General features: G+C 41.0%; 1 protein-coding gene across 1 annotated transcript in view; it reads right to left on the minus strand.

Moving 5' to 3' along the window:
* The window catches only part of si:ch211-158d24.2 (multiple epidermal growth factor-like domains protein 9), a 46867-nt gene extending 28193 nt beyond the window's left edge, over positions 1-18674 (minus strand). The window contains exons 1-2 of the mRNA XM_025896981.1: positions 17503-18674; positions 9082-9301 (exon numbers count right to left, since the gene is read on the minus strand). Coding sequence (XP_025752766.1) covers positions 9082-9301; positions 17503-18061 — 779 coding nt within the window. The 5' untranslated portion in view covers positions 18062-18674. The remainder of the gene's footprint in view (positions 1-9081; positions 9302-17502) is intronic.
* Between the last annotated feature and the right edge of the window lie 6589 nt (positions 18675-25263).

The following is a 25263-nucleotide window of genomic DNA, read 5'->3' on the forward strand; positions in this document are numbered from 1 at the left end:
TTCCACTTGAACAGACAGTGGCACACACTCGGTCAGAAGCTGGAATAAAAATGGAAGCAGCCGCTTTAAAACTATACACAAGCTCTTAAACCTGCTCGGCAATCCATGTGTTTGATCTTTACAGATGCAATATTTTGCTTTTCAGAGATTCCCTTAAATATTTTATACACCTTTTTGTGCATTCAAAATGTCTGCAAAGTGCAAAGGAAGTTCTTCTCTCCTCCATTAAGCCTGCTGCTGAACTCTGAACCTCGGCTTTTCCTCTGTTACTTACCAAGGTCACCGCGTAACACTCGGCATGCCCTCAAACACAGAACAAGCAGCTGCCTCAAAGGCCACCATTTTTAATTATTCGTTAGAGTCACTTTTGCTAAGTTTAAATCTAAAAATGTGTAAAGAAAAGTGAATACCCATTGGACTGAGCCAGCTTAAAACTGTAATACGTGAAGAATACTATGGTTGCAATGAAATTCATTTCTCAAATGGTAATACCTTCATTGGAAAACATTATTTGTGTACCTAATTAAATTAGCTAATGGATTCTTTAAAGACATTTTAGCCAAAACTTTCAATGTGCATTGCCATTAAGCAAGCAAGCTACCTGATATAAAACACTGAATAAATGTAGTCCAGAAAAAGACTTTTTGCATCTTCTGCGTCATTTCTAATAATATTGTTCGCCACTGAAATATCAGAATCGATGCAGAGTAATGCTAGATGAACAGCAAAAATGCCTCCAGTGACCTGACGCAGACACAGAAACATCTGCAGCCAAAATCAATATTTCATTACAGACTGTGGTGCTTTTCGACACAGTAATGGTAAAAAAAAAAGCAAAAAAAAAAAGCCTTATAGACATTGCCCACAGGATCTGACCCACATACACTACTGACTCTTGTGTTCTGACAGATACAAGATGATATTACAGCTCTTTTGTCAAAGACTGGCCTGACCTAACCCAACAAACTGGGTAACAGTGTGTGTCCACTTTACATCACATGATTTGCAGACAGACAGAATGCCACATCATAAGAGAGCAAAAGAGGGGAATCTCATTAAGGTTGTTAAGAAGACTGAGCAAGGAGTTAGTTACAAATGTCACTCGGCTTTAAACAGTCGCCAGCCCTGAGAGAATTTTATTAGGGTGAGGAACAGAGAAGCTTAGCGTACGAGGATAGGGTCAATAATGATCACATATTTATATATCCACATACAGCTGCTGGTGAATTATTTAGTTAATATTAACATAAACAGGTTCAACAAGTTCCTCATTCTCATACAGCAACGCACAGACTGTCATCCAGTACCATACAGTGCTTAAAACAGTTATTTCTTTTTATTTCTTTTTGTTCAAAGGGGAAGGAAATCTAGCTAAACAGTTATTAGTCGAAAAGTCCAAAATTTCACTATTGGTGAATAGTGACATGCATACCAAGATATCTTTGAAACACATTTGTATTTGCTAGACTACCTAGCTAATACCCAATAAGGTAATAATATCAGCTGAAAATATTGTTTAACTGATCAGTCAGGCTCAAACTGAAATTAACATGGTCCTATTAACACTAAAGAGGACCTATTCTGCTCCATATTTAGGTTTGTTTTATTCACGGGTCAAGATAACTGCCACTGCCATAAGAGAGCAGAGAGCCGGAGGGTGGAGTATTCAGTGTGCAATGGTATTTAGGGAAGTGATAAATCAATTCACATGGACGTCACAAAGGTTTAAAAAGCAGAACATTTCCCTGAAACAAAATGCGCCGCATCCTCATTACTTCTTCACAGCTGTAGATTTCCAGTAAAAATAAAAATAAGGAAATACTTTCTAAAGTAAGCACTATACTACTAAACTACTGAAGGCAACCACCTATGTTACCCTAGAATAATCTGATCTTGTACTGGGACAACAGTTTGCTGTCATTTTAGCTCCTCTGAGTATCAGGCTATCCTGTCTTTAAGAAAACTTTGATTGATTACCCAATCAAACAAAAGGGTTAAACAGCAGGTGGGTGGATCTTCTCTGTTCATAGTCAGACACTCTGTGTCCGACAGTACTGGAAAATACCAGCCTTTTGTGGTTCCCAGGTATTTGATGTCTTGTTCACTCTTGGCATACAGCTTGATGTCATCCATGTAGAGGAGGTGGCTGACGATTACTCCATTCCGTGGCTGGTATCTGTAGCCAGTCTTGTCAATGATCTCACTGAGGGGGTTCAGGCCTATGCAGAACAACAGTGGGGAGAGAGCAACTCTTTGGTAGATTCCGCAATTAATAGTGACTTGTGCTATGGGCTTGAAATTGGCCTCTAGTGTGATATGTCACAGTTCCTGATGAAGGCTCTAAGGGTCCTGGTCATCTTGTACAATTCTAGGCATTCCAGGATCCAGGTGAGGGGCATCTAGTCATAGACATTCTTGTAATCAATCCAGGCAGCGCACAGGCTGGTCAGTCTGCTCTTGCAGTCTTGCGCGACTGCTCTGTCCATCAGTAACTGGTGTTTTGCTCCTCTGGTATTCCTGCCTATTCCTTTCTGTGACCCACTGATGTATTGAGCCATGTGCCTATTCCTCTTAGCTGCTATGATGTCTGACAGGAGCGTCCATGTGGTACTGAGGCTGTGCTGGCAGATGCTCATGGAGTGCAGTCAGCTTCTTCAGCCAGTAGGTGTGAATCATGTCGGGACCTGGTGCTGTCCAACTCTTCATATTGGAGACCCTTTGTTGGATGTCTGCCACTTTGATGGTTACTGGATCCTGTTCAGGGAGGTTGCTGTGGTCTTCTCTGCATTGCCATTATGTGTTGCATCCTTCTTCCATATGCTCTTCCAGTATTGCTCAGTCTCCAGCCTTGGTGGTGCTGTTCTCATATTGTTCCTCTGCCACTGAGCAGATGGTTGGATGGTTCTGTGGAGAACAGCAGGTTTATTCTCCTGCCTTCTATCCCTCTGGTATACCTCTTTAAGCAGCTGGCCAAGGCTGTGAGTCTTTGCTTGACAGTTTCCAAGGCCTCAGGTTGCTGTACTTCTTAGGCACCTTCTTCATTGCATCTTTCTGCAGCTCCGATAGTTGGCTAACCTCCCTCCGTGCTACCTTCATGTTGGCCTCTAGTGTCCTCCTTATATCGGAACACTCTCAAGGTACTCGAAAAGATAGTCAAAGCAATGATCTGGACACATGGACTAACCATGTTACTGGCACTGATAGAAGAAGGGTACAAGGATTTTAACTTCTCTCTGAAGCCCCATTTCTTTATAACTAGTAATATTTACATCACTTTTCTTGTGACCAAATGACTGAAAAATTGTCATAGTCTTATTGGAGTAACTGTCTGGAAACCTGTGTGATTATGCAAATCTTTAAATGGCATTTCTAAAGCGTTAGACTTCTGCAGGAAATCCACCTTCTAACTTACATAGTAACCAGAAACTCCTTTTATCCCTACACTGCAACCTTCCACGTCATTCAAGTGGTTGTGGCATACATTAACCTGGTGTGGAGCTACATTTCTAGGGAGGTGCAAGTCCGGTGGCGTAACTCATGACATAATTTACGGCATAGATCTGATACAGAAGTATAATTCACGTGTAAGAGAAAGTACTTTTCATATTTTTGTTCTCCAGTAAAGCAAAGTTTGGAGTTTTGTTGTTGTTGTTGTTTTTGGGTTTTTTTGCTTTGTTTATTTCTTTTTTTACAATCTTACCCAGCCCTTAGTTTTGTTATATAGTTTTCATTCATTTATCATCTTTTATTTCCCCCAAACTGTGGCTTAATGTCTTTATATTGAGCATTCGCCACACTTAACACTCCTCTTGTGAGCAGAGGTCACATCATTATCAGCAGTTCTGGTGAAGGGTGAGTTAATCTACAACCCAAGGCACTAAAAAGTATGCTTGTGCTGAACGAGTTCCGTTTTCCCATTTGGTGTGCCCACTGCGACTTAGTTAAAGGACAGAGATGGTCATTTCACACTGAGAACAACTAGTGTCATCTGAGGGTAAGGAACAGTCCAAATGCAAAGTACTGGAAGGCACTTTGGCCTCTTTTGATCCAACCAGCCTTCCTATTCCTGACATAAGCTACTGCTGTCAATTTATAAATTCATTAGTTTGATCACATGTGACTCTGAGTTTGAGGATAGTGGCAGATATTCACCCAGCAGGGCTTGGGCATGCTTTATTTTCTCCTTAGAGGCTATACGAGAACAGACTGACCTTCCATAAAGTGGTGTCTGCCTCTATGTATAAAAACTAAATAAAGTAGATATTCTAGAAAGAAGCTCTTGCTTTTCGATTCTAAGGAACAAATGCGGAATTTTGGCATTTAAATTGACGTTTTAGAGAGCTGAAAATAGGCCCTTTAAAGCATCTTCCTGAGATGTCGTGTTATCTATATTTGGCAAGCTAAACAGACAAATGCACCAGCAAACAAAAACAGTGACTCAGAAATGCAGGGGACATTCTTAAAAACACTGAGCATGTGTATGCAGCATGACATCACAACCAACAAAAATCTTCTGCTGCCACCCCGGCAAATGCCCCAACAGAGGCTCACAGAAGAGCACAGCGTCTGAGCACTGGCTGTGAGCTACATGCTGTCCAGCAGTTACATAATACTGCTTCACAGCAAAGCTCAGACTTAGTTGCTCGCTTGGATTTAGGAAACTACAACTGTGTTATAACTAAATGCTGCCATTAAAGCCTATCAGGCTCTCGCCAACCTTGCCAGACTTTCTAGACCTTTTAAAAAAGTGCTCTTGAGCAATAGTTGTACAGGCTTTCTGTGTGTCTTTCAAGGTGTTTATTCGGCCATTTGCTGTTTTTTTTTTTTCACTCGTTTTTGGTCCAGTCTATTTTCAGAGGAATATTTTTTGTTAGTTAAGACACAACACTGACCTATGAATCATTCAATCATAAAAGGCAGATAACCTAAGGGATGAACCAGTGCTGTATCTGCACTTGAAAAATAACTGAGCAAAGACCCAATTCAAGGGAACTTAATTACTAGCAGCTTGTCACAAAAACACAATTTGTTATCACTTCACAAGCTGAATCTATGAAAAATGCCAAAAATAACAGTTTGACAGTTTTTCAAAGAGGTATTAGCTAAAAAATGCACACAGACATTTTAGTGTACATACAGTGTCCTGTATGTAACAGGAAGCAGCATCATTAGTCCTTCTAAATATCACATTATGCCAACAACACAGGAACAATATGCTGATGCATAATCACATGCCATGTTTTTGAAATATTTATTTAAAGAAACAGATATACATATTCCACATACCAATGAATAAAATGCATAGTTTAAGTTATATAGAAGAAACATTAACAATTAACATCTTTCTTAGCAAGGTTTCATCATTTCCCATTTCATATTTAAAAAGAAATAGATTCCAACTCAACAAGTATAGTAAAGGTTTAGGTTTGGTTATACTGACGAATTTTTTTTCCAAACAGCCGAACTCTCTCATTCCCAAGTGTGTAAGTTGCTCTGTCACTCTAGTAGAGTTGGCTTGTGAGCTTTCTGCCATCGGCATAGTTGCAAATTATTCCTGGCCTTAATTAACCCACTGTCAGTCCAAAAGTTTCAGGACATTTGTATTTTCATTTTTCTTAGGCACAAGCATTTAAGAGTTGTAGTTGAATAACTTCGTTAGCACAGGAAAAATGTTCTAATACTATTTTATTCTTTAGCAGTTCTGGGTCTAAGAGCTTATTTCTGGTGGAAATGTGGCTGTTCATCTCCGAAGAGCAAAAGAGTCAGCAGACAGTCCTACTTGTGTAAGAAAATTTATCCAACAATATTTTAAGTAACACGTCACTTGTTTGATATAAACAAAAGTAATATAATCTACAGTCTTAAGAAAAATGAAATGTTTAGCTTTTTTCAGCCCATTTCCAGTCTTTATTTCAGACTATGTGAAAGAGGGCTCTTAGTGAATCTTCTGACAGAATTAAGTAGATTCTCTAAAATCTTCCAGTTTCTATTCTTGCTTTGGTTGACTATGCAATGTTAATGACAGAGAGTAGGAGGAAGTTTACAGGTGTGATGAGATGATTGTGGGCAGTGAAACTCATCATGTTCCATGCCTAAAGGTAACTATGCCTCCTCAGCTTATGACCAGGTCAGTAATTCCTGAACTAATTCTTTGACATCTTTGTATAATTTCTGCTGTTATTACTGTGATTTCATTGAACATGACCACAGCACAGACTGCCTTTACTTCAGCTCATTACTTAATGGGAAAGAAACCTAAAGCAGCAGGCCAGGGGGTCTGAAAGCTGGTTAATCTGGATAAGATACAATGCTAAGCTCCTGAATGAGGCTAGGCTAGGCCGGGATGGCTATCAGAGGCCAGGCGCAGACATCTGAGGAGGAGTGTATTTGGTGTGTCACTGCATGAAAGCCCAGAGCCCCAAAATAACCTTCCTGCCTCCACCTTCACCGTCATTTGAAAGCACACTGCACGCAAAATCTCAATCAGCATGAAAAACACATCCTGTACTTGCATCACAGGACTCCACCCAGTAGGATTTAGTTCAGGTGAGTGACATGTTTCTCGGGGCATGACAAAACAAATCCTCCACACGCTGCGGACACTGACTCAAGCTTCTAAACAGCAGCTTTCCTTTTCATGGCTAGAGGCAGAAAGTACAGCCGCTATTTTTACCACATTCCTAACCCACACATGCAGCTTCTTTTCCCAGTCTGTTCTTGTGACTGCAGAAAGGCTGTGTGCAATAGCTGTTGTGTGTTCTTTGACTGAATTTGAGAAATAACCGGGGTGGGTAACAGTTTGCCATCTTTCAGGAGGCCTGCGGCAAGATGACCTGGATCAATGAGCAGAACAATGATTGCAAATGAACGCCATGTCTGAGCACAGCTGATCCCCTGAACATCTCGGTCCCATCTTTAGGAGATAACAAACACTAATTCACAGCAGACAGTCTGTTCAGGCTTGGTGTGTCACAGCAGTTTTGGAGCTAAAGTTAAGACTCCTTTAAAATGCTGCAGCCAATTTGCAGGTACATTACATTCAGAGTTCTGCCTTTGTCCCGATAAACCACTGTACTTGGTACTGTACTGTACCAAAATGTGTACAGCTGGTCTACATAATAAAAATACCTGAAAGGGTTCATGAAGGCTCAAAGTAAATCTCAGTAGCCTCATAAAGAGGATTTGTTTCAGAGTTTAGATCACAGTGACACAATTAGAGTCTTAGATAGTGCTTCTCTACTCAACCTCAGCACTCAAAACACTTTATACAACATGCCTCATTCACCCACTTACACCAGTTCATACAAACACTTTTTTCTATGCAACATTCAGTCTGATGGATGTGTCAGAGAGCAATTTGCAATATCTTGGCCAATGATATTTGGCATGCAGGTAGGGATCAAACCAGCAAGAATTCTGATTACCTTCTGATTAGTAGATAACCTAGTCTACCTCCTGAGCTACAGTTGCCCTATATTTGACAAACTGGTAGTTAAATGCAGTCACTCTGTCGTTAACTCACTTACAAATCAGTGCTGTTGCTAAGTCCTTTATGCAAAACATGTTCAAATTCAAGTTAAGCCAGTGACTGAGCTAGTGTTAAAGGAAAGCCCGAATGATGTCTTCATTTTATTGATTTTACTGCCAAGTACTGACCAGTCGTAATATTTCTCATGTCCAAAATGGGTCAAGATTGTCCCAAATCAAAAATGTAAAGAGGTACAACAGTGAGTGTCTGCAGCCATTTGTAAAACACGCTGGAGGCTCTGTCGTGGTTTGTGGCTGCATTTCAGCTTATAGCGTTGGGAATGGGACAAAAATCCATTTGATTTTGATGCACCATGGAACACAAATCTCGGAAAAATCTGACAATGATCCCACACACACCACCAATACAGTAAAGGGATACCTGGATAGAAAAAACACAGAATGAAACACTATCAGTCATTGACTGGCCTCGCCAGAGTCTGAATCTAAACATTATTGAAGCAGTGTGGGATCATATTGACAGAGAATGGAACAAAAGGAAGCCAACATCCAAAAAAGGTTCTGGAATGACCTCCAAGAACCCAGAAATTTTTTTTTACTTAACTACTAAGAGATTAAAAGACAGCTTGCCTAAGACAGTCTAGGCTATGCTATGAAGAATAAAGTTAGTCATACCAAATATGGACTTCCACGCTTTACTTTATACACTGTATTTCCATTTATGTTTGCACGTTTTAACAGATCACTGCACCCATTTCCCAATTTTCCAACACAATACAAAGAAAAGGAAAAAATACTCACCCTACTCATCCAAATACAAAGTCATGGCATTGGCTAACGATCAAGTGTACCGGCCCATACAATCTGAGCACTCAAAGAGCTTTCTACTACAATCTTCCTGCATCCTCCCATGTTCATACAATGCTTTCAATCTACGTCTTATAAGCACTTCATCCAAGAGGACACACTCGCACTCTGATGGACACATCGGGGGCAACTTCACTTTGAAACAGACTGGAAGATCCAGACACTGACCATAGGTTGACAGTGGGTCAACAAACCACTGTACCTTCTGACCAACAGCCACCTCTGCCCTTACCTGAAAGTCTAGGCTGTGCTTATGGATACAGGAAAAAAATCATTAACTTGCTAATCAGGCCCAGCATTTTTATGCCAAATCCACCAGAGTAGTTGCCTGTTTATACACACAACAGTCAAGAAACCATGTTTAACACCAAAACAACTTCAGAATTGACTCTGTTTTGTCCTTCACCAGTTAACAAAATACCCAACTTTGCTAGTATTTATCCGGTAATGTGGTTCTGGGCAATGTAAACATCTATTTCTGTTGGTCACTGTTGAGGCATGCAGTAAGGCTGAACCAAAACAACAAGCTGAAACATGCTAAAATACAGCATGCACATTTTATACCACAGTTAGGCAGAAAAACAGTAAATATGTAAGCAAAGCTTATCTGATTTACTAGTGAGACACAGAAATGAGTTGTGTCTCTTCAGTTGTGTTGACAAAACAAACAAACTGACTTTTTTGCCCGAGGCTGCCCTCGCAGGTAAACTGAAAAAGCAGCCTCACCTGTCACAGAGGGGGTTCACTGCACCATAGGAGTCGCAGGAACAGGGTTGGCAGCCACTGGTGCCATTTGTGAAGTAATCCTCCTCGCAGTCCTCACACTGCAGACCGGTGTAGCCCTTCACACACGAACACTGACCGGTGCTCTTGTCACAGTCGTCGGGATGAGAAATCCCCTCAAAGTCACTGCTGCAGTTACAAAGGATCTCTGACTGAGGGGTGGCTGGGGTGTGACAAAAAAAAGGAAAGACAAAAAATGTAAATAATGCATGAAGGACAACAATAGTGCAAGCAGCTTAGTACTGACCACACTAAACAAAATGATGAACAACTGCTAGTTTCTTATTGTGTTTATTTCACAAATATTAGTAACAGCAATCACATATGTGTAATGTGCAAAGCAGGGATTTTAAAACCTTTTTGTTGTGACCCTTCAAAATCATAAACCACTCAACTTTTCATCTATTATTTTTTTACCCCGGTTTCACCCTGCTTGTTCAACACTTTCTCCTTTTCACTCCCGGTTTGTTTAGGTCTAGCAACAAACTACTTTGTTGGGATTAGGTAAAAAAAAACATTGTGGTTTGGGTTAAAATACATCCTTTCACAATGTTAACCACATCTTACACGGCAAACCTCTCCCATCGGCAACAAGCGTCTTTGCCATTTCCTTGGATACCACAGTTACGTGTCCCCACAACTGTGACAACCACCAGCAGATTATACAGTCCCGATCAAAAGTTTAAAACACTTGAAAAATGGCAACAACAAAAAAAAAATCAGATTTTGCACGGTTGGATTTTAACAAGGTTCCAAGTAGAGCTTTACCATGCAACAAAAACAAATGGGAGTGAGAGAAAACATTTTTTTTGAGAATGCAATTTATTGAAAAGAACGCTTAAAGTGAAACATGGCATTAACTTAAAAGCTTTTTGCATTTGGGAGTCACTAAAATTACACCAAACCCTCTCTATAACCCTAGATAGGTCACCAGTGACCTGAGCCCTATTCCAGGAAGAACCTTCAACAAACTCTGAGTGTAAAAGTAAACTCTGAGTTGATTAACTCTAATCTGTAACTGAGTTCCCTGTTCCAGAACAGCTGATCAGAGCAAGTTCAGTCAATTCAGAGCATGTTCACCCGGAGAAAAGCACATGCATGAATGTAGCAAGACAATCTGCATTTGTAATCCGGTGGCTCAAGGAAAATGAACACGTGTCAGTACTGACTATGATATTTACCTGAAATCACAGCAAGGAAGAGAAGTAATTATAATCAGCTTGAGCTACTATGTCATCTTCATAAAAAGTGTGGACATTTAATAAATAAAAAAAAAAAAATAGATACATTGTTTTAAAATGTCTCCTGGCGTCATTTACCCAACTTGAACTGTCATTAGATGAAGCTGGAACCCTAATTTGTAAATCTAATTATTCAAACTGTAGGAGTCAGAAACTGAAGATTAAAATATGGAGAAACAGATCAGACACAGTTTACTGATAGACCTGCGGTTAGTTACCCTGATAGCAAAAGATCATTCTGTTTTTTCAATATTCATTCAGTAAAAATGTAATCTACTGGAGGACTATAACAACCTCACTTTTTTTAAAGACAATTTCTTTATTTTCCCCACTACTGGGAAAACCCTTAATGAGATTTACAGAAAAAACTCTGCTTTAATGTTCCCTAGTTAATCTGATCTAACATCAGCTTCACTTACAAGTGATGGCTCTCTTACAGCCATAACAGAGATGCTTTACGCTACTTTCCATGGAGCTTGCATATATTAAAGACTTGGAAAAGTACTATCAGTAAAGGTAAACATGATTTTAAAATACTTCAATACAGTCTTGGGGGATGAGCCATTTTAAATAAGGAGCACAGATTGTGTCAGGAAGTAAGCCATTATGAATGGATCTGGACAGAAGGAGCTAGGAAATGATGAAAACCAAAGATCCGGGCCCGACCCAGTCAGAATCCATGATCTGTATCCATTTTGGGTGTCAATGTGAGGACGCCACTTGCACTTGCACTTGGCCTAACCCGTGCAGGTGTTTGTAAAAATGTAAACTTTGACCCAGACACAGTTCTGGGTAGACCCACTGAGACATGTTCAGACTCTGAATATCAGACTGTGTACCTTTCAAAATGTTGTTTGACATCATCTCATGACTAAATCTCTATCTGTGGACAAATTTTACCATGAAATGTCAGAACAGACTTTAAAAACTTATTTAGTTGTACTATAGGGCCTCATCTTCAAGATCCCAGCTGTGACAGGCATTTTTCCCATGCCTGTGACCATTTACAATATGACAAATGATTCATCATTGATCAGTTTAAAGAATATAGAGCATTTTCTTTAAATAGTGATTGCTACAGAAGGGCTCAATAGATGTTAGCAGTGGAAGAAAACTGGCTGTCACTCCGATAGCGCCATTACTGCCCACAGAGTCAGAGTTAGCAAGATGGAGACTAAAGATTTTATTCCAAGCAGATAATAAATCTGTCTCTGTCCTTATATACTGACAACTGAGTGAATGTCATAGCACTCATGTTAAATAAAACAACAGCACACTAACATCTAAGTCTTGGTAAAATGAATTACACTTTGAGAGCGACTTTATGAATGAGGAAATGAATGTTGTGTCCCACAGGTGGATCAGGTGCAGCAGGAGGGGAGGAGCGAGGAAGAAATTGAGACTTTGCAGTTTACAGGGTCTGTTACCATGGTGACTGATTTAGTTTTTCCTGGAACAGAAAACCCAGAATTTCACTCATCTCAGGATTAACAAACTCAAGAGGTTTAAGCTAAGCTGCTTCCTGGAACAGGTGCCTGGTGGATGCTAAGATGTTGAGACCATAAATCCAAAAGGATATCTGGAATCTGGACTAGTTCATATTCAAGATGGTCTCTCAATTGTTCTCATTTCAATCTGATAATGGAAGCTGTGGCATCAAACTTTGGTGCAAATCAATCCATAACAACAAACTAACAAACCAAATCCATCACATAGCCTCCCTGCAAGTAATTCTGATAATGAGGTTCACTCCTGTGATGAGATGACAGAAAACGATGAAACTTATTGTGCTCCATGTCTAAAAGTAACAATTGGCCAGATGAATAACTCCTAAACATTTGAACTAGTGTTTTAAAGCCTTTTTATAGCTGATTATGCTGTCACTGTGATTGCAGCATTGCACAGCTAATGGAATCGGTGTGATGCACCATGTTTGGAAATAGCAAAGTCTTTATGCTAGCATTTGTCATAAACCAGTTTAGTCCAACATTACACAGACACCTGCCTTACACACTTATCTGGAAACTTTGGAACTGGTAGTGGAAGACAAATTTAATTTGAAAATGGACCAAATGTGAGCATGCCTAGAAACAAAGACACTAGGAGATGCCCTAGCTTCCACCATCATTCACTTTAAGCTGCACAGTCCAACCACAGTCCCCTAGTATCATCTGCCTCTAGGAGCTGCCCACTATGTTGTGCTAAGGATGTGCACAAAGTTACACTTTGCTCATCCAGATTTTTCAAAGGAAACCTCGTCTTTCTTTGGCTGGTTTCTGCTTTGCTGAAAGCACGATTCACTTATGCTTAAAAAAACAAAAACAAAACAAGATTCTCATCTCATGGAGACTCTACACGGTCTAGAGATAAGTGGGCAACTGTGCTGCATATGAAGGGTTTCTGCAGAGGATGTAATGACAGACATGTGGATGAACCCACAGAGTGCCAATCTATTATTCATCTGATCTCGGGCTAGGTGTGGCAACTGAAGGCTCGACTGTGTGTCTCCATTCTGTGCTGAGGAGTGAGACAAAGAAAACAGACAAATAAGAGAGCAGAACAGCATGTTTTTATAAGTGGTGTGCACACAATACCTTAACTAGCATTAAGAGAGGAAAGGACAGCTGAATTTTAATGAATTCCTGCTCAGGCGTCCTACTCAGATTATACTCCTCTGCCACTGCTGCTTGGAGTTTTATGTAACTAATAAAGGCCTGTGGTTACGCAAGCTTGTTGAATATACAGTCTGGGCCTTTGCTACAGCAATGTCCGCCGAGGAACTGTCAGCTCTGATCACGCCTGAAAATGTGTGCGATCCAGCGAATGCATCACCTCTAACACACGCACACAGTTCATTCTTAAAACCCAGCTTCCACTAGGTGTGAGATGATTCTGTGAGGCCACAGCGACAAGTTTGATTTAGATTGCACTGGAACTGCGTGCAGAGAGGAAGAGAAGGTGAGGAGGAACCGAAGCACGAGTTCATCTTTCTCGTATTTAACTTTCTGTAAAGGGTTTTGACAGCATGGCTGCTGGTATTCAGACACAGGCAGTGGCAGACTGCTCGCCATGAAAAAAGAACAAGATAAAAAAAACAACTACCTCCTGTCCTGCCTAATTTAGAGCTTGCTATGGTGAAAACAATCATTGTGCTTTGAGATTTGTTTGGAGAGTCAAAACACATTATCTTCCATGAAGCACTGGGAGATTTTTCAAAGTAAAGCTGTGGAAAAACACCACATGGTACTGGTCTAGGGGGCCTGTGCCCTGGAAGAGAATCTACTGAGGTAGCTGAGTGATTCTTTATCCCGAATGATGTGATGATGTCGTGTGAGTGGCCTTCACGCTACAAGAATAGAGAGTGTCGGGGGTTTTGAAGTTACAAATCTAAATAAGGCCAGCTGAAGTTTCCATTTATGACCTCACACGTGGCTATGCGTTTCATTTTGACCTCACGGTTCACGTAACAAAGTGGATCAAATGACTTAAAAGGAGAAATGACTTAGGCTACGTTCACACTGCAGGCAAAAGCGCATCAAATCCGATTTTTTTGACCCTATGCGACCCATATCCGATCATGGTATGACAGTGTGAACGGCACGAATCCGATATTTTCAAATCCGATCTGGGTCACTTTCGTATGTGGTACTGAATCCGATACATATCCGATGTTTTAGAAAGCGACAGCTGTTTGAACGGTCATGTCGCATTAAATCCGTCTTTTACGTCACTGACACAAGACAGACGCCAATTATCAGCGCCGGAGAAGCGCCCGATAAGACATCACGAACGCTTCCTGGCCATCCAGCGTAGATGTCAGTGAAACTGTTGGGAAGACAACGTGAACATTTTATTTGTACTGTATAATCTGCAGATTCTGACAGAAATCTGCAACTATCCTTTGAAGCACCGCCTCTCTAAAACAGCAATAAGGATAATTATTAGGTTATTTACATTATTATGTAAATAACAGAATAATTTAAAGCAAAAATTGGGAAACGTAAAATCCGAAGTCTTTATATTAAGGGGCATCAGTCAAACCATACTGTTTGCTCTGGGTCTAAACAGATCGCGTTGTGTTTGACGTCTTCTTTTGCGTATGCGGGCCGCTTTGAGCGTTCACACTAGAGCGCGTTTGCTGTTGCATTTTATTTGTAGTGTGAACAAGCAGAGAAAAAAAAATCGGATTTGATCAAAAAATCGGAACTGAGCATTAAGACCTGCAGTGTGAACGTAGCCTTAGAGTATATTTGCATGAATCGCAGTTCAAAAATAATCGTTATTTATCATACAAAGGGCTTGCGTGCAGAACCTGTTTTTTTCTCTTTGGGCTAACTTTTTTTTCCTGATTGGCTGTCAATTATGAACAGAAGGTCTGAACAGCAGGTGGGTGGGGCTTCTGTGATCCCAGCCAAAGTTCAACATTTTAACTTTGTTGCTCACTCACTTATTTCTGGCTCCATACTTTAACCTCCTAGGACCTGGCGTCCACATATATGGACATCACATTTTGGGTTATTTAGACCAAAATACTCAATTTTGCTCTACAAGGGCCTGATATCCACTTACGAGGACATTATACTGCTACTGTTCTATCGAAATTTTAAACGAAAATCCTCATATGTGGCTCTTATTTTTGTTAGAAACAAAAATTAGGTAAAAATAAATAAATAAATAAATCTGGTAATTCTTTGTTTTTACATTCATCAGGTCCCAATCAGCCCAAATATCAAAGAGAAATTAAAAATGCATGCCATGGAAGAGTTCGGGTCTTAGGAGGTTAATCCTTGAACTCTACTAGAGCAGCTTTACATGATTTAGTTCAAAACCATTCTTAGTTAACATACACTAGAACTAAGAACTGAGGAGGCTCACCTCCTCAGTTCACCTTTTAACTGAGGCAAAGCTGTTTTAGTTTCATTCTGCTTTAACCCATCTTTCTAGCGATTGTCTGTTCACTTTTGTGCCCACAGCGAGAGCTGTGGCTGATGACCATATTAGGGATATTACCGCTATATATAACCAAGAGCACAAAAAACAGCCTGAAACTCAGTGTTTAGAGCTGCAGCCTGAGCTTTCAGCTGACAGGAATTACTTGTACATACATTAACCTCATTATTTGAACAATCATTCATGTCAAATCTGTGCATCCACCATTGTAACAGTGTGCATATGACAGAAAACAAGGTAAACCAATTCAAAAGCTTATTTTATCCAACCACCATGCTTACGGCCCAAACAGACTGCCTCACTTACATATTATGAAAAGAAAAATAAACTGAAAAGGGTGTTTCTCAAAACATTTAATCAGTTAATAGAATTTTTTTCTTGTTTATGTGCCATCTTATAGACTTATATACACTCACAGCTAACTGTAACGGTAAAACCACTTACAGGTGAAATGGATAATACTGATATGGATGTTACTTTGTAAAGGGCAGCTCCCCTAAACACTGCTGCAGACCAAGCACACCCCTATGCCTCCACCCCCTGTTGAAAAAGTACTTCCTGATGGCGGCAGCCTCTTGGCTTGAGGAACAAGACAAAGACTCCAGGGTGTTTATGTGGCCTCTAAGCTCCCACAGGATCCCCTGGTAACATGCAGGTGCCTGACAACACAGATGAACACCTTGAGGGATTCCATTTCCATGACATATCAGGTCAGAGCTGGGGAATATTGTGATTGTTGTGTTCATTTCCGGAATACAGTTTTGATCCAGCACCAAGAAATAACCTCTGAGCTACCACCAGGTCACCGGTTCTCCACTTGGCAGCAGAGTTAGTCTGTATTTTAGATATATGCCTCTTTCAGAAAATAGAAGATTTTGCCTCTCAAATTAGGCCTCTTATGTATATTTTAGCATAACACTACTTCTGTTATAAGGTTTAAGCCGAAACCTAACTCTAAACAGTCCAAATCAAAGATGTTCTTTAAAATTGTGCCACTGAACATTTGTGCATCTTTAATGGCCCATCTACCAGGAGTTCAACCGGAACCCAAGCTTTACTTCTTTCCTTCCAAAACCAGTCAAATCTGGAGATTTCTCAATAGGTATTTATGGCTGCAGCACACCACGACCAGCTTTCTTAATCCACCACCATCACTGGGATGAATGCTGACAGTCAGGTAGGACACAGTGAGGAGAACAAAGGGGTCAATGTAAAAAAACAAAACAAAAAAAAACAAAACAACATGACTAGATTGGACCCCCTGGTGTGGGGAAGCCAATATCATTCAAATACAGTAGCCTGGATTTTACACTTAGGCTCAGAAGGTGTGCAACTGTGTGTGTACATGTTGGTGTGTGTAGTGCACCATAAAGCTACAACCAGAACACAGTGTGGCCCGAGGAGATAGGGGATGAAGGTTTTACAGACAAAAAGGGAATAGACAGTGTTGAACAAGAACACATAAAAAACATTTTTATGTGGTTTCAACAGGATCAGGGTTAAAAAAAAAAAAAAAAAGCCAAAGCACAAAGACACTCCATCTGCTGAAGGTAAATTTAGGACATTTGTGCGGTATTTGTGACAGACTGGAGAACAACACCATGGATGCTGAGATGTGTGTGAAGTGTGAGAGGAGGAGGAGGAGGGGGCAGACTCCCCCACTGTCATTGCTCATTCATGGCTTGGCCTGCCTAGCCATTTTGCTTGGATGGCCTTGTTCTGAATATGCAAAGGAAACAACAATGGAGAAGATGAAGCAGCTATATGAGCAGCGTACTCCCTGTCAGCTGCAAACATGGCTGCTCTGACTATACAGGATGAAGGCTTTGGATGAATTCTCTGTGAATTGGAGAAACTGAGCGAACAACAACAGGATCACACACCCCCTCAAGCCCCCCACACCCAACCCTGAAATATATGTCACACTCGTCCTAAAATAATATTTTTTTTCTTTTTAAAAAAAACCTATGTTAGAACGGAGCTATGCACGGGGAGCATCTAGGCTCTTGCTTATTTTTTTCAAAGGGACACACAATGCACTCTGAGGCGTCTGCCCATTGTTGCAATCTGGTTAATTCGGTGGATGCGTCACGGAGCCACCATCCGAGCCTACTGATGTGACTGCGCCACACAAATGTTAAATCTGCAAAGGTTCCTGCTCCAAAGGACTCACCCTGGCTGCTTTCCACTGAGGTAACAGATGTGCCGATATTATCCGCAGCCCAGGCATCGTTGGCCGTTCGCTGGGAAACCATGGACACCAAGGTCTGCAGCATTTTCTCCGGAGTGAAGAGGGATGTTCGCGCGTCGGCAGACCGCTTGCGCACGGCGGTTAGCCTGGAAAACGGTGTTGTTGTTTGTTCTTTAGTGTCTGGGATTATTCCAACATCAGGGGCGTGAATTGTGCTAGTGGGGGTGGGTTTCGGGTCCGTGGTTGGCGTTTTGGAGATGGCCGTGGTGGTGGTGGTGGTGGTGGAAGAGTCGGCTGAAACAATAGTCGGCAACGGTGTGAGTCCGGCTGAAGGCGAGAGAGTGAACCAGCTCTCTGGTAAAGTACGAAGCATGTCGTTGCGGAAGGTATCCCAGGCATCGGAGGCTGAGCCGCTTTTCCCGGAGATAGACGACGCATCGTAGGTACTGATGCGGGGCGCAGCTTCAGAAAACCCACTATATACATACAAAATAAATAGCAAAAGCAGAGATATGTACATCATTAAGGACGTTAACGTCATATTCAGCCTCAGCTCTCCATGTAAGCCCCAGTAATGGTCTTCCTCAGACCGTTCCCTGAATGGACGTGTACTCCAGCATTGATGTCTCCCGGCGGCGGCGTACACTGCTGTTTGTTGCCCTATGAACCACCGTCAACACTTCACCTGCGCTGCAACCTAGCGCGAGCCGCTCCTCAGATCGACGTACCAGTGAGCCAATGGGAGCCCAGGAAGAATGCCCCCGGGGCACTCGTTTGCTCGTTGATTGGATAGTCCCTTTTTCACGCCGCAGACAATAAGTTGTAAACTATCAAATGTCTCACCCTCCCCGAAAATTATAACCAGTTTTCATTCATGAAGTGGACCACGCTAGGAATCATTTTTTGTATTGATAGAGTACTTTGTAAAAACAATATGGTTAATGTAAGTTTATTATTTTTGTCCCATTTTACACCTCAGTATGCGCCCGCTTAGGTATGGAAATTTCCAATAATTGCTGGCCTAAAGGTCCACTTATTGCCTTGTGCTTAATAACATCACACGCATTAACAGTCATAAAATATACTAGCATCATTAAAATTTTCCTGGAGCTACTCTTCCTGAAAAGCAATCTACAGCTTAATAAAAAGCTCTGTGTGAAATAAAGGTGACTTGGGCATAAGTTTGAGTGGATCATGGGTATTTTCTCTCCTGACATGTGAAAAAGAACACGTTTTTGCTAAACCCTGGTTGTGAAACCGCATAATCCATATTCCATGTCCTCAGTGACATGGTGGCATATTTGGGCCAAGCATCAAACAGGAAGCTGACCATGGAAAGAGCAGGCTGCAAAAGATCACGGGTTAAACAGCGGGCAAGCTTAATGTACTACAAAACAAAAAAAACAAACCCAAAAGCAGTAATATCATTTTTCCGTTTTTAGTTTTTCCATTTACCCAAAATGGGACAGCAAGGCTTTGAGCGAATGGAACAGTGCTAAAAGGTTTTGCTAATAAAAAAAATGAGTGAATCCAGCAAACATTTAAACGCAGAGTAACCATCAGCTAGCCACAGTTAAAAAACCACAATGAAAGCTGAACAAGCCTTCTGCCAAGAAGATGGTTTGTCAGGTCTTCAGTGTTGTTATCCAGCACATGTGATGTGGGGAGAGCCATAGTCAGAACATGCTGCTGCTTTACAGGGAGTGCAGAATTATTAGGCAAATGAGTATTTTGTCCACATCATCCTCTTCATGCATGTTGTCTTACTCCAAGCTGTATAGGCTCGAAAGCCTACTACCAATTAAGCATATTAGGTGATGTGCATCTCTGTAATGAGAAGGGGTGTGGTCTAATGACATCAACACCCTATATCAGGTGTGCATAATTATTAGGCAACTTCCTTTCCTTTGGCAAAATGGGTCAAAAGAAGGACTTGACAGGCTCAGAAAAGTCAAAAATAGTGAGATATCTTGCAGAGGGATGCAGCAGTCTTAAAATTGCAAAGCTTCTGAAGCGTGATCATCGAACAATCAAGCGTTTCATTCAAAATAGTCAACAGGGTCGCAAGAAGCGTGTGGAAAAACCAAGGCGCAAAATAACTGCCCATGAACTGAGAAAAGTCAAGCGTGCAGCTGCCAAGATGCCACTTGCCACCAGTTTGGCCATATTTCAGAGCTGCAACATCACTGGAGTGCCCAAAAGCACAAGGTGTGCAATACTCAGAGACATGGCCAAGGTAAGAAAGGCTGAAAGACGACCACCACTGAACAAGACACACAAGCTGAAACGTCAAGACTGGGCCAAGAAATATCTCAAGACTGATTTTTCTAAGGTTTTATGGACTGATGAAATGAGAGTGAGTCTTTATGGGCCAGATGGATAAGATAAGATAAGATAAGATAAGATGGCCTTTATTAGTCCCACAGGTGGGAAATTTGTTTTGTTACAGCAAAAGTGCAAAGTTATGTAGCAGAAATTAGAAAACACTGGAATGCAATAAAATACAATAAAATAAAATAAAATACTATATACAATAGAATAAAATAGAATAGAATAATATATACAATAGAATAAAATAGAAATACAAATACTATATACAACTGAGTAGGAAAATACAAAAACACAACTTCGTCAGAAGAAGAATTGCACGTATAGCAGTCTTATTGCACATGTGTGGGTTTGTGTGTTTGATCAGCTGCAAAAGTCTTTATTGTAGAGTCTGACAGCAGTGGGGAGGAAAGACCTGCGAAATCTCTCCGTCCCACACCGTGGGTGCCGCAGTCTCCCACTGAAGGAGCTGCTCAGTGCTGTCACAGTCTCATGCATGGGGTGGGAGATGTTGTCCAACAGGGATGACAGCTTAGCCACCATTCTCCTGTCACTCACCACCTCCACTGGGTCCAGAGGGCATCCTAGAACAGAGCTGGCCCTCTGGATCAGCCTGTTCAGTCTCTTCCTGTCCCCAGCAGAGATGCTGCCCCCCCAGCAGACCACACCATAAAAGATGGCTGAGGCCACCACAGAGTCATAGAAGGTCTTCAGGAGTGGGCCCTCCACTCCAAACGACCTGAGTCTCCGAAGCAGGTACAGCCTGCTCTGCCCTTTCCTGTAGAGGGCGTCTGAGTTATGAGTCCAGTCCAGTTTGTTGTTCAGATGAACACCAAGGTACCTGTAGCTGTCCACAGCCTCGATGTCCATACCTTGGATGTTCAGTGGTTGCAGTGGAGGATGCTTGTGCCTGCGGAAGTCTACCACCAGCTCCTTGGTTTTACTGGCGTTGATCTGGAGGTAGTTCAGCTGGCACCAGTCCACAAAGTCTTGAGTCAGTCCTCTGTACTCCTTGTCGTCCCCATCAGTGATGAGGCCGACTATTGCAGAGTCATCAGAGAACTTCTGCAGGAAGCACTGGGTGGAGTTGTGGGAGAAGTCTGCAGTGTAGATGGTGAAGAGGAACGGAGCCAGAACCGTTCCCTGTGGGGCCCCCGTACTGCAGACGACCCTGTCCGACACACAGCCCTGAGTCCTCACATACTGTGGTCGGTCGGTGAGGTAGTCCAAAATCCAGGTAGTGAGGTGATGGTCCACTCCAGAGTTCTCCAGCTTGTCCTTCAGAACCGAGGGAAGAATGGTGTTGAAGGCACTGGAGAAATCAAAGAACATGATTCTCACAGTGCTGGATGGGCCCGTGGCTGGATTGGTAAAGGGCAGAGAGCTCCAGTCCGACTCAGACGCCAGCAAGGTGGAGGTGGAGTACTGGTTTGGGCTGTATCATCAAAGATGAGCTTGTGGGGCCTTTTCGGGTTGAGGATGGAGTCAAGCTCAACTCCCAGTCCTACTGCCAGTTTCTGGAAGACACCTTCCAAGCAGTGGTACAGGAAGAAGTCTGCATCCTTCAAGAAAAACATGATTTTCATGCAGGACAATGCTCCATCACACGCGTCCAAGTACTCCACAGCGTGGCTGGCAAGAAAGGGTATAAAAGAAGAAAAACTAATGACATGGCCTCCTTGTTCACCTGATCTGAACCCCATTGAGAACCTGTGGTCCATCATCAAATGTGAGATTTACAAGGAGGGAAAACAGTACACCTCTCTGAACAGTGTCTGGGAGGCTGTGGTTGCTGCTGCACGCAATGTTGATGGTGAACAGATCAAAACACTGACAGAATCCATGGATGGCAGGCTTTTGAGTGTCCTTGCAAAGAAAGGTGGCTATATTGGTCGCTGATTTGTTTTTGTTTTGTTTTTGAATGTCAGAAATGTATATTTGTGAATGTGGAGATGTTATATTGGTTTCACTGGTAAAAATAAATAATTGAAATGGGTATATATTTGTTTTTTGTTAAGTTGCCTAATAATTATGCACAGTAATAGTCACCTGCACACACAGATATCCCCCTAAAATAGCTAAAACTAAAAACAAACTAAAAACTACTTCCAAAAACATTCAGCTTTGATATTAATGAGTTTTTTTGGGTTCATTGAGAACATTGTTGTTGTTCAATAATAAAATTATTCCTCAAAAATACAACTTGCCTAATAATTCTGCACTCCCTGTAAATGTGTTTTTTATATTGCATAATAATCAAAAGGAATCCGGTTTTAATATTGTATTGTTTTTAATTTTATAAAAAAAAATTATCTTTACATACCTGTTTTTCTTCATTGTGTTTTCAGCAGTACCTATCTTGCATGTGGTGAAACTGTCTAGAACACACTGACAGGTTTAATGTTGCATTAAAATACTCATCCGTAAGAATTATAGGACATTTGCTATTATACAACTACAACAAGTATGTAATTGAATTATATTCAAGCAATACATTTCCATTTTTGTTCTACTAACAAAGACCAGACCACTTACAAGATGTTTGGTTTATTAAAAATATAAAAGGGTAAAGCTTGAAAAACTCAGAGTGCTGTCTCAGTACAGTGTCCTCCTGTGAATCCCGTGGTTCCTGTGCTGAGAGAGTTACAAGAAAGAAAAAGAAACACAGGTGTGGGACGATCGGGTAAATGCAGATGAGGTGTAGTTTTCCTTTGAGCTGAGGGTGGCCCGCAGACCTCTCAGCTGGATAGTTCAATTTTATATAAATAAATTTAAATGAATTCCACCAGGAATAGAATTATTGTGACACTACAAAAAAGCAAAGCTTTATATTTTATAGGTTGTTATTTATAAGTTAATTTACTCATTTTACAATCAGTTTTCATTCCTAATTTTTAAAAGGAAACAACAAAAATGTGCCTGCAAAAGTAGAATGAAAAAAATTCTGCAGCATAATTGATTACCCCCAGCCTAAATCGGTAATAACATGCACTGCCTTAACTACCCAAATGTTCCCTAAAAATATGGACATAGCCTTCGTTCCACTTCAAACATACAGTTAATATCTGCAGTATCACACAAATGCATCACATGTTGATTTTATAGCAAGCAAGTTTGTTTGTTTTTTAAAGTTAAAAAACCTTTTATTCATAATGTTTTCTCATATTTGTTAGCTGTTCACAGTGCCCGGTACTGGTTAGAAGAATTCTCCAAAAGTTGATTCTGTTCATCTGGACGTAACGCTTTCAGTGGGAAAAACGTTTCGTCACTCATTCAAGTGACTTCTTCAGTCTCAGCTGACTGCAGGTTTCCCCAACCTTATAAACAGTACATTTGTGTAATGACTGAAACCAGCCCACTGAAGGAACAATGGGCTGGTTTCAGTCATTATGCAAATGTACTGTTTATAAGATTGGGGAAACCTGCAGTCAGCTGAGACTGAAGAAGTCAATGAGTGACGAAACGTTTCTCCCACTGAAAACGCCACGTCCAGATGAACAGAATCAACTTTTGGAGATTTACTTACCTGGATGATTGTGAATGCATCAAGACGTTAGAATAATTCAAATGTTCAATTACTGTTTGTGCTGTGTATCGGTTTGCTAAAGTAGCTTTTCACACTTGACACTTGTTAAGTCATTTGTTGATGCTACTAATGCTCTCCTTTGCAGTGCTCCTCTCCTTGCTGCTCCAGATTTCATGTGCCATTTCAAACTCGAGGTGGATGCCAGTGCTGTGTGGGCTGGAGCAGTTCTCCTGCACGATGACCAGATTGACCATTCACTCTGTTACTTCTCAAATAACAACCATCAACTGCACAATAGTACAGTTGAAAAAGATATCACCAGATATGTATTTATTTATATTTACCCCTGATATGTTTGTTGAGATGAGAGGATTTTGTAAATAATCTTTGTCAAGTAGTGAACTGTGAATATTTCACCACTGTACATATCAGACACATTCCAGCAGTTTATCAGAAGTGAGTTTTTAACCTTTTTTTCCTCTTGTTCATTTATAGGGAGCCTAGATTAGAGAATTGCCTTTTCTAAATTTTGCTTTTTATTTTCTGTTGTGGAAGCTCAACAGAAGCTTTTTTTTATGTTTTGGCATTCCCTACTTCCAGAGCAAAGAACCTGCTTCTAGCATCTTAAATGGTACTGTGCTGTTGCTCTTTTCTTGGGACTGGTGAGGAGGAGTACGGATTGGGGAGTCATGTTATGTTTAGGTTGTGCCCACGCAAACGTGTACACGTTTATTTTGAAGGTCACCACAGGAAGTAAGGGGATGGTCACTTGATTTCTTGTAGCGAGTTTATAATTGCCAAGTGTTTGTTGCCCCCTAGTGGCCTCACGGGGCGATAACAAGTCAGTTTGTTAGAAAAGCTCGGAATTACATGGCCATATTTAGAAACAGTAATGTAGCACATGTGCATACTGTGAGCAACACACATGATCCGTTACACCAAGAACAAATATTAAACACACACACACAAAGAAACAAAAAAGGAACCGTGTGTAACAATTTATGTAATTTGACAATATTTTGAAGGTGTTCACCAGAAAAATTTTATATGTTACTGTGTCCAAGCTAACCTGCTTATCCTGCAAAAAATACAGAGAACTGTCATGCAACATTTGAAGTACACAAAACTACTATATTCAGTTTGTTTTGCAAGATGTTTCACAAAATAAAAATACACATTTTATCAAAACATCATATACAGATCCAATATGTGATTAAAAATTATGACATTACATATAAACTTTAAATTTGCAGTTTATCAAACTTATCCTCAAATTTATTTCATCGAAAAATTAAATTCCAGTCAATGCAATCTACAAAAAGCTACTTGGGTAACAAAATCTATGTACCCCCAAATGGTCATCAAAAATGTATAAGCTAGTGATTAAAATTGACAAATCAATTTCCCTTCCAACGTTAAATGGGAATGAGATCTTTCCATCCGTCCAGATCAAAACTTTGCCACAAACATGCTTATGGGCCTTACAAAGTTGAATATATTCACCTGTTGCACAGACAACTCTATTCAGAGCTAAATTGTATGCTATATAGTCCTGCACACCTGTTCAACGGTTCTGCCAGATATGTGAAGACCTAGGCACATGGTTTAGTTGGTGCCACCCAACCTCACCCAAGCTGTGCATCTTAGGTGACATAAGTGAACAAGATATGGAAACAAATTCATCATATAGACTCCTTCCTTCCTTATGCCAAGGAAATTATCCTCATGAACCGGAAATCAAGACCAGGAGGTACCTCACGGTCTTACCTGCCCCAGCCATCCTCCCCACTCCCTCATCCAACAAATCACTCACACAAGTAAAGCTGGGCTTACACTGTGCGATTTTTGGCCCATTTTGAGCCGATTTTTCAGTCGTGCCACCGTTTTGT

The sequence above is a fragment of the Oreochromis niloticus genome, linkage group LG12, assembly GCF_001858045.2.
Source record: "Oreochromis niloticus isolate F11D_XX linkage group LG12, O_niloticus_UMD_NMBU, whole genome shotgun sequence".
NCBI lineage: Eukaryota > Metazoa > Chordata > Actinopteri > Cichliformes > Cichlidae > Oreochromis > Oreochromis niloticus.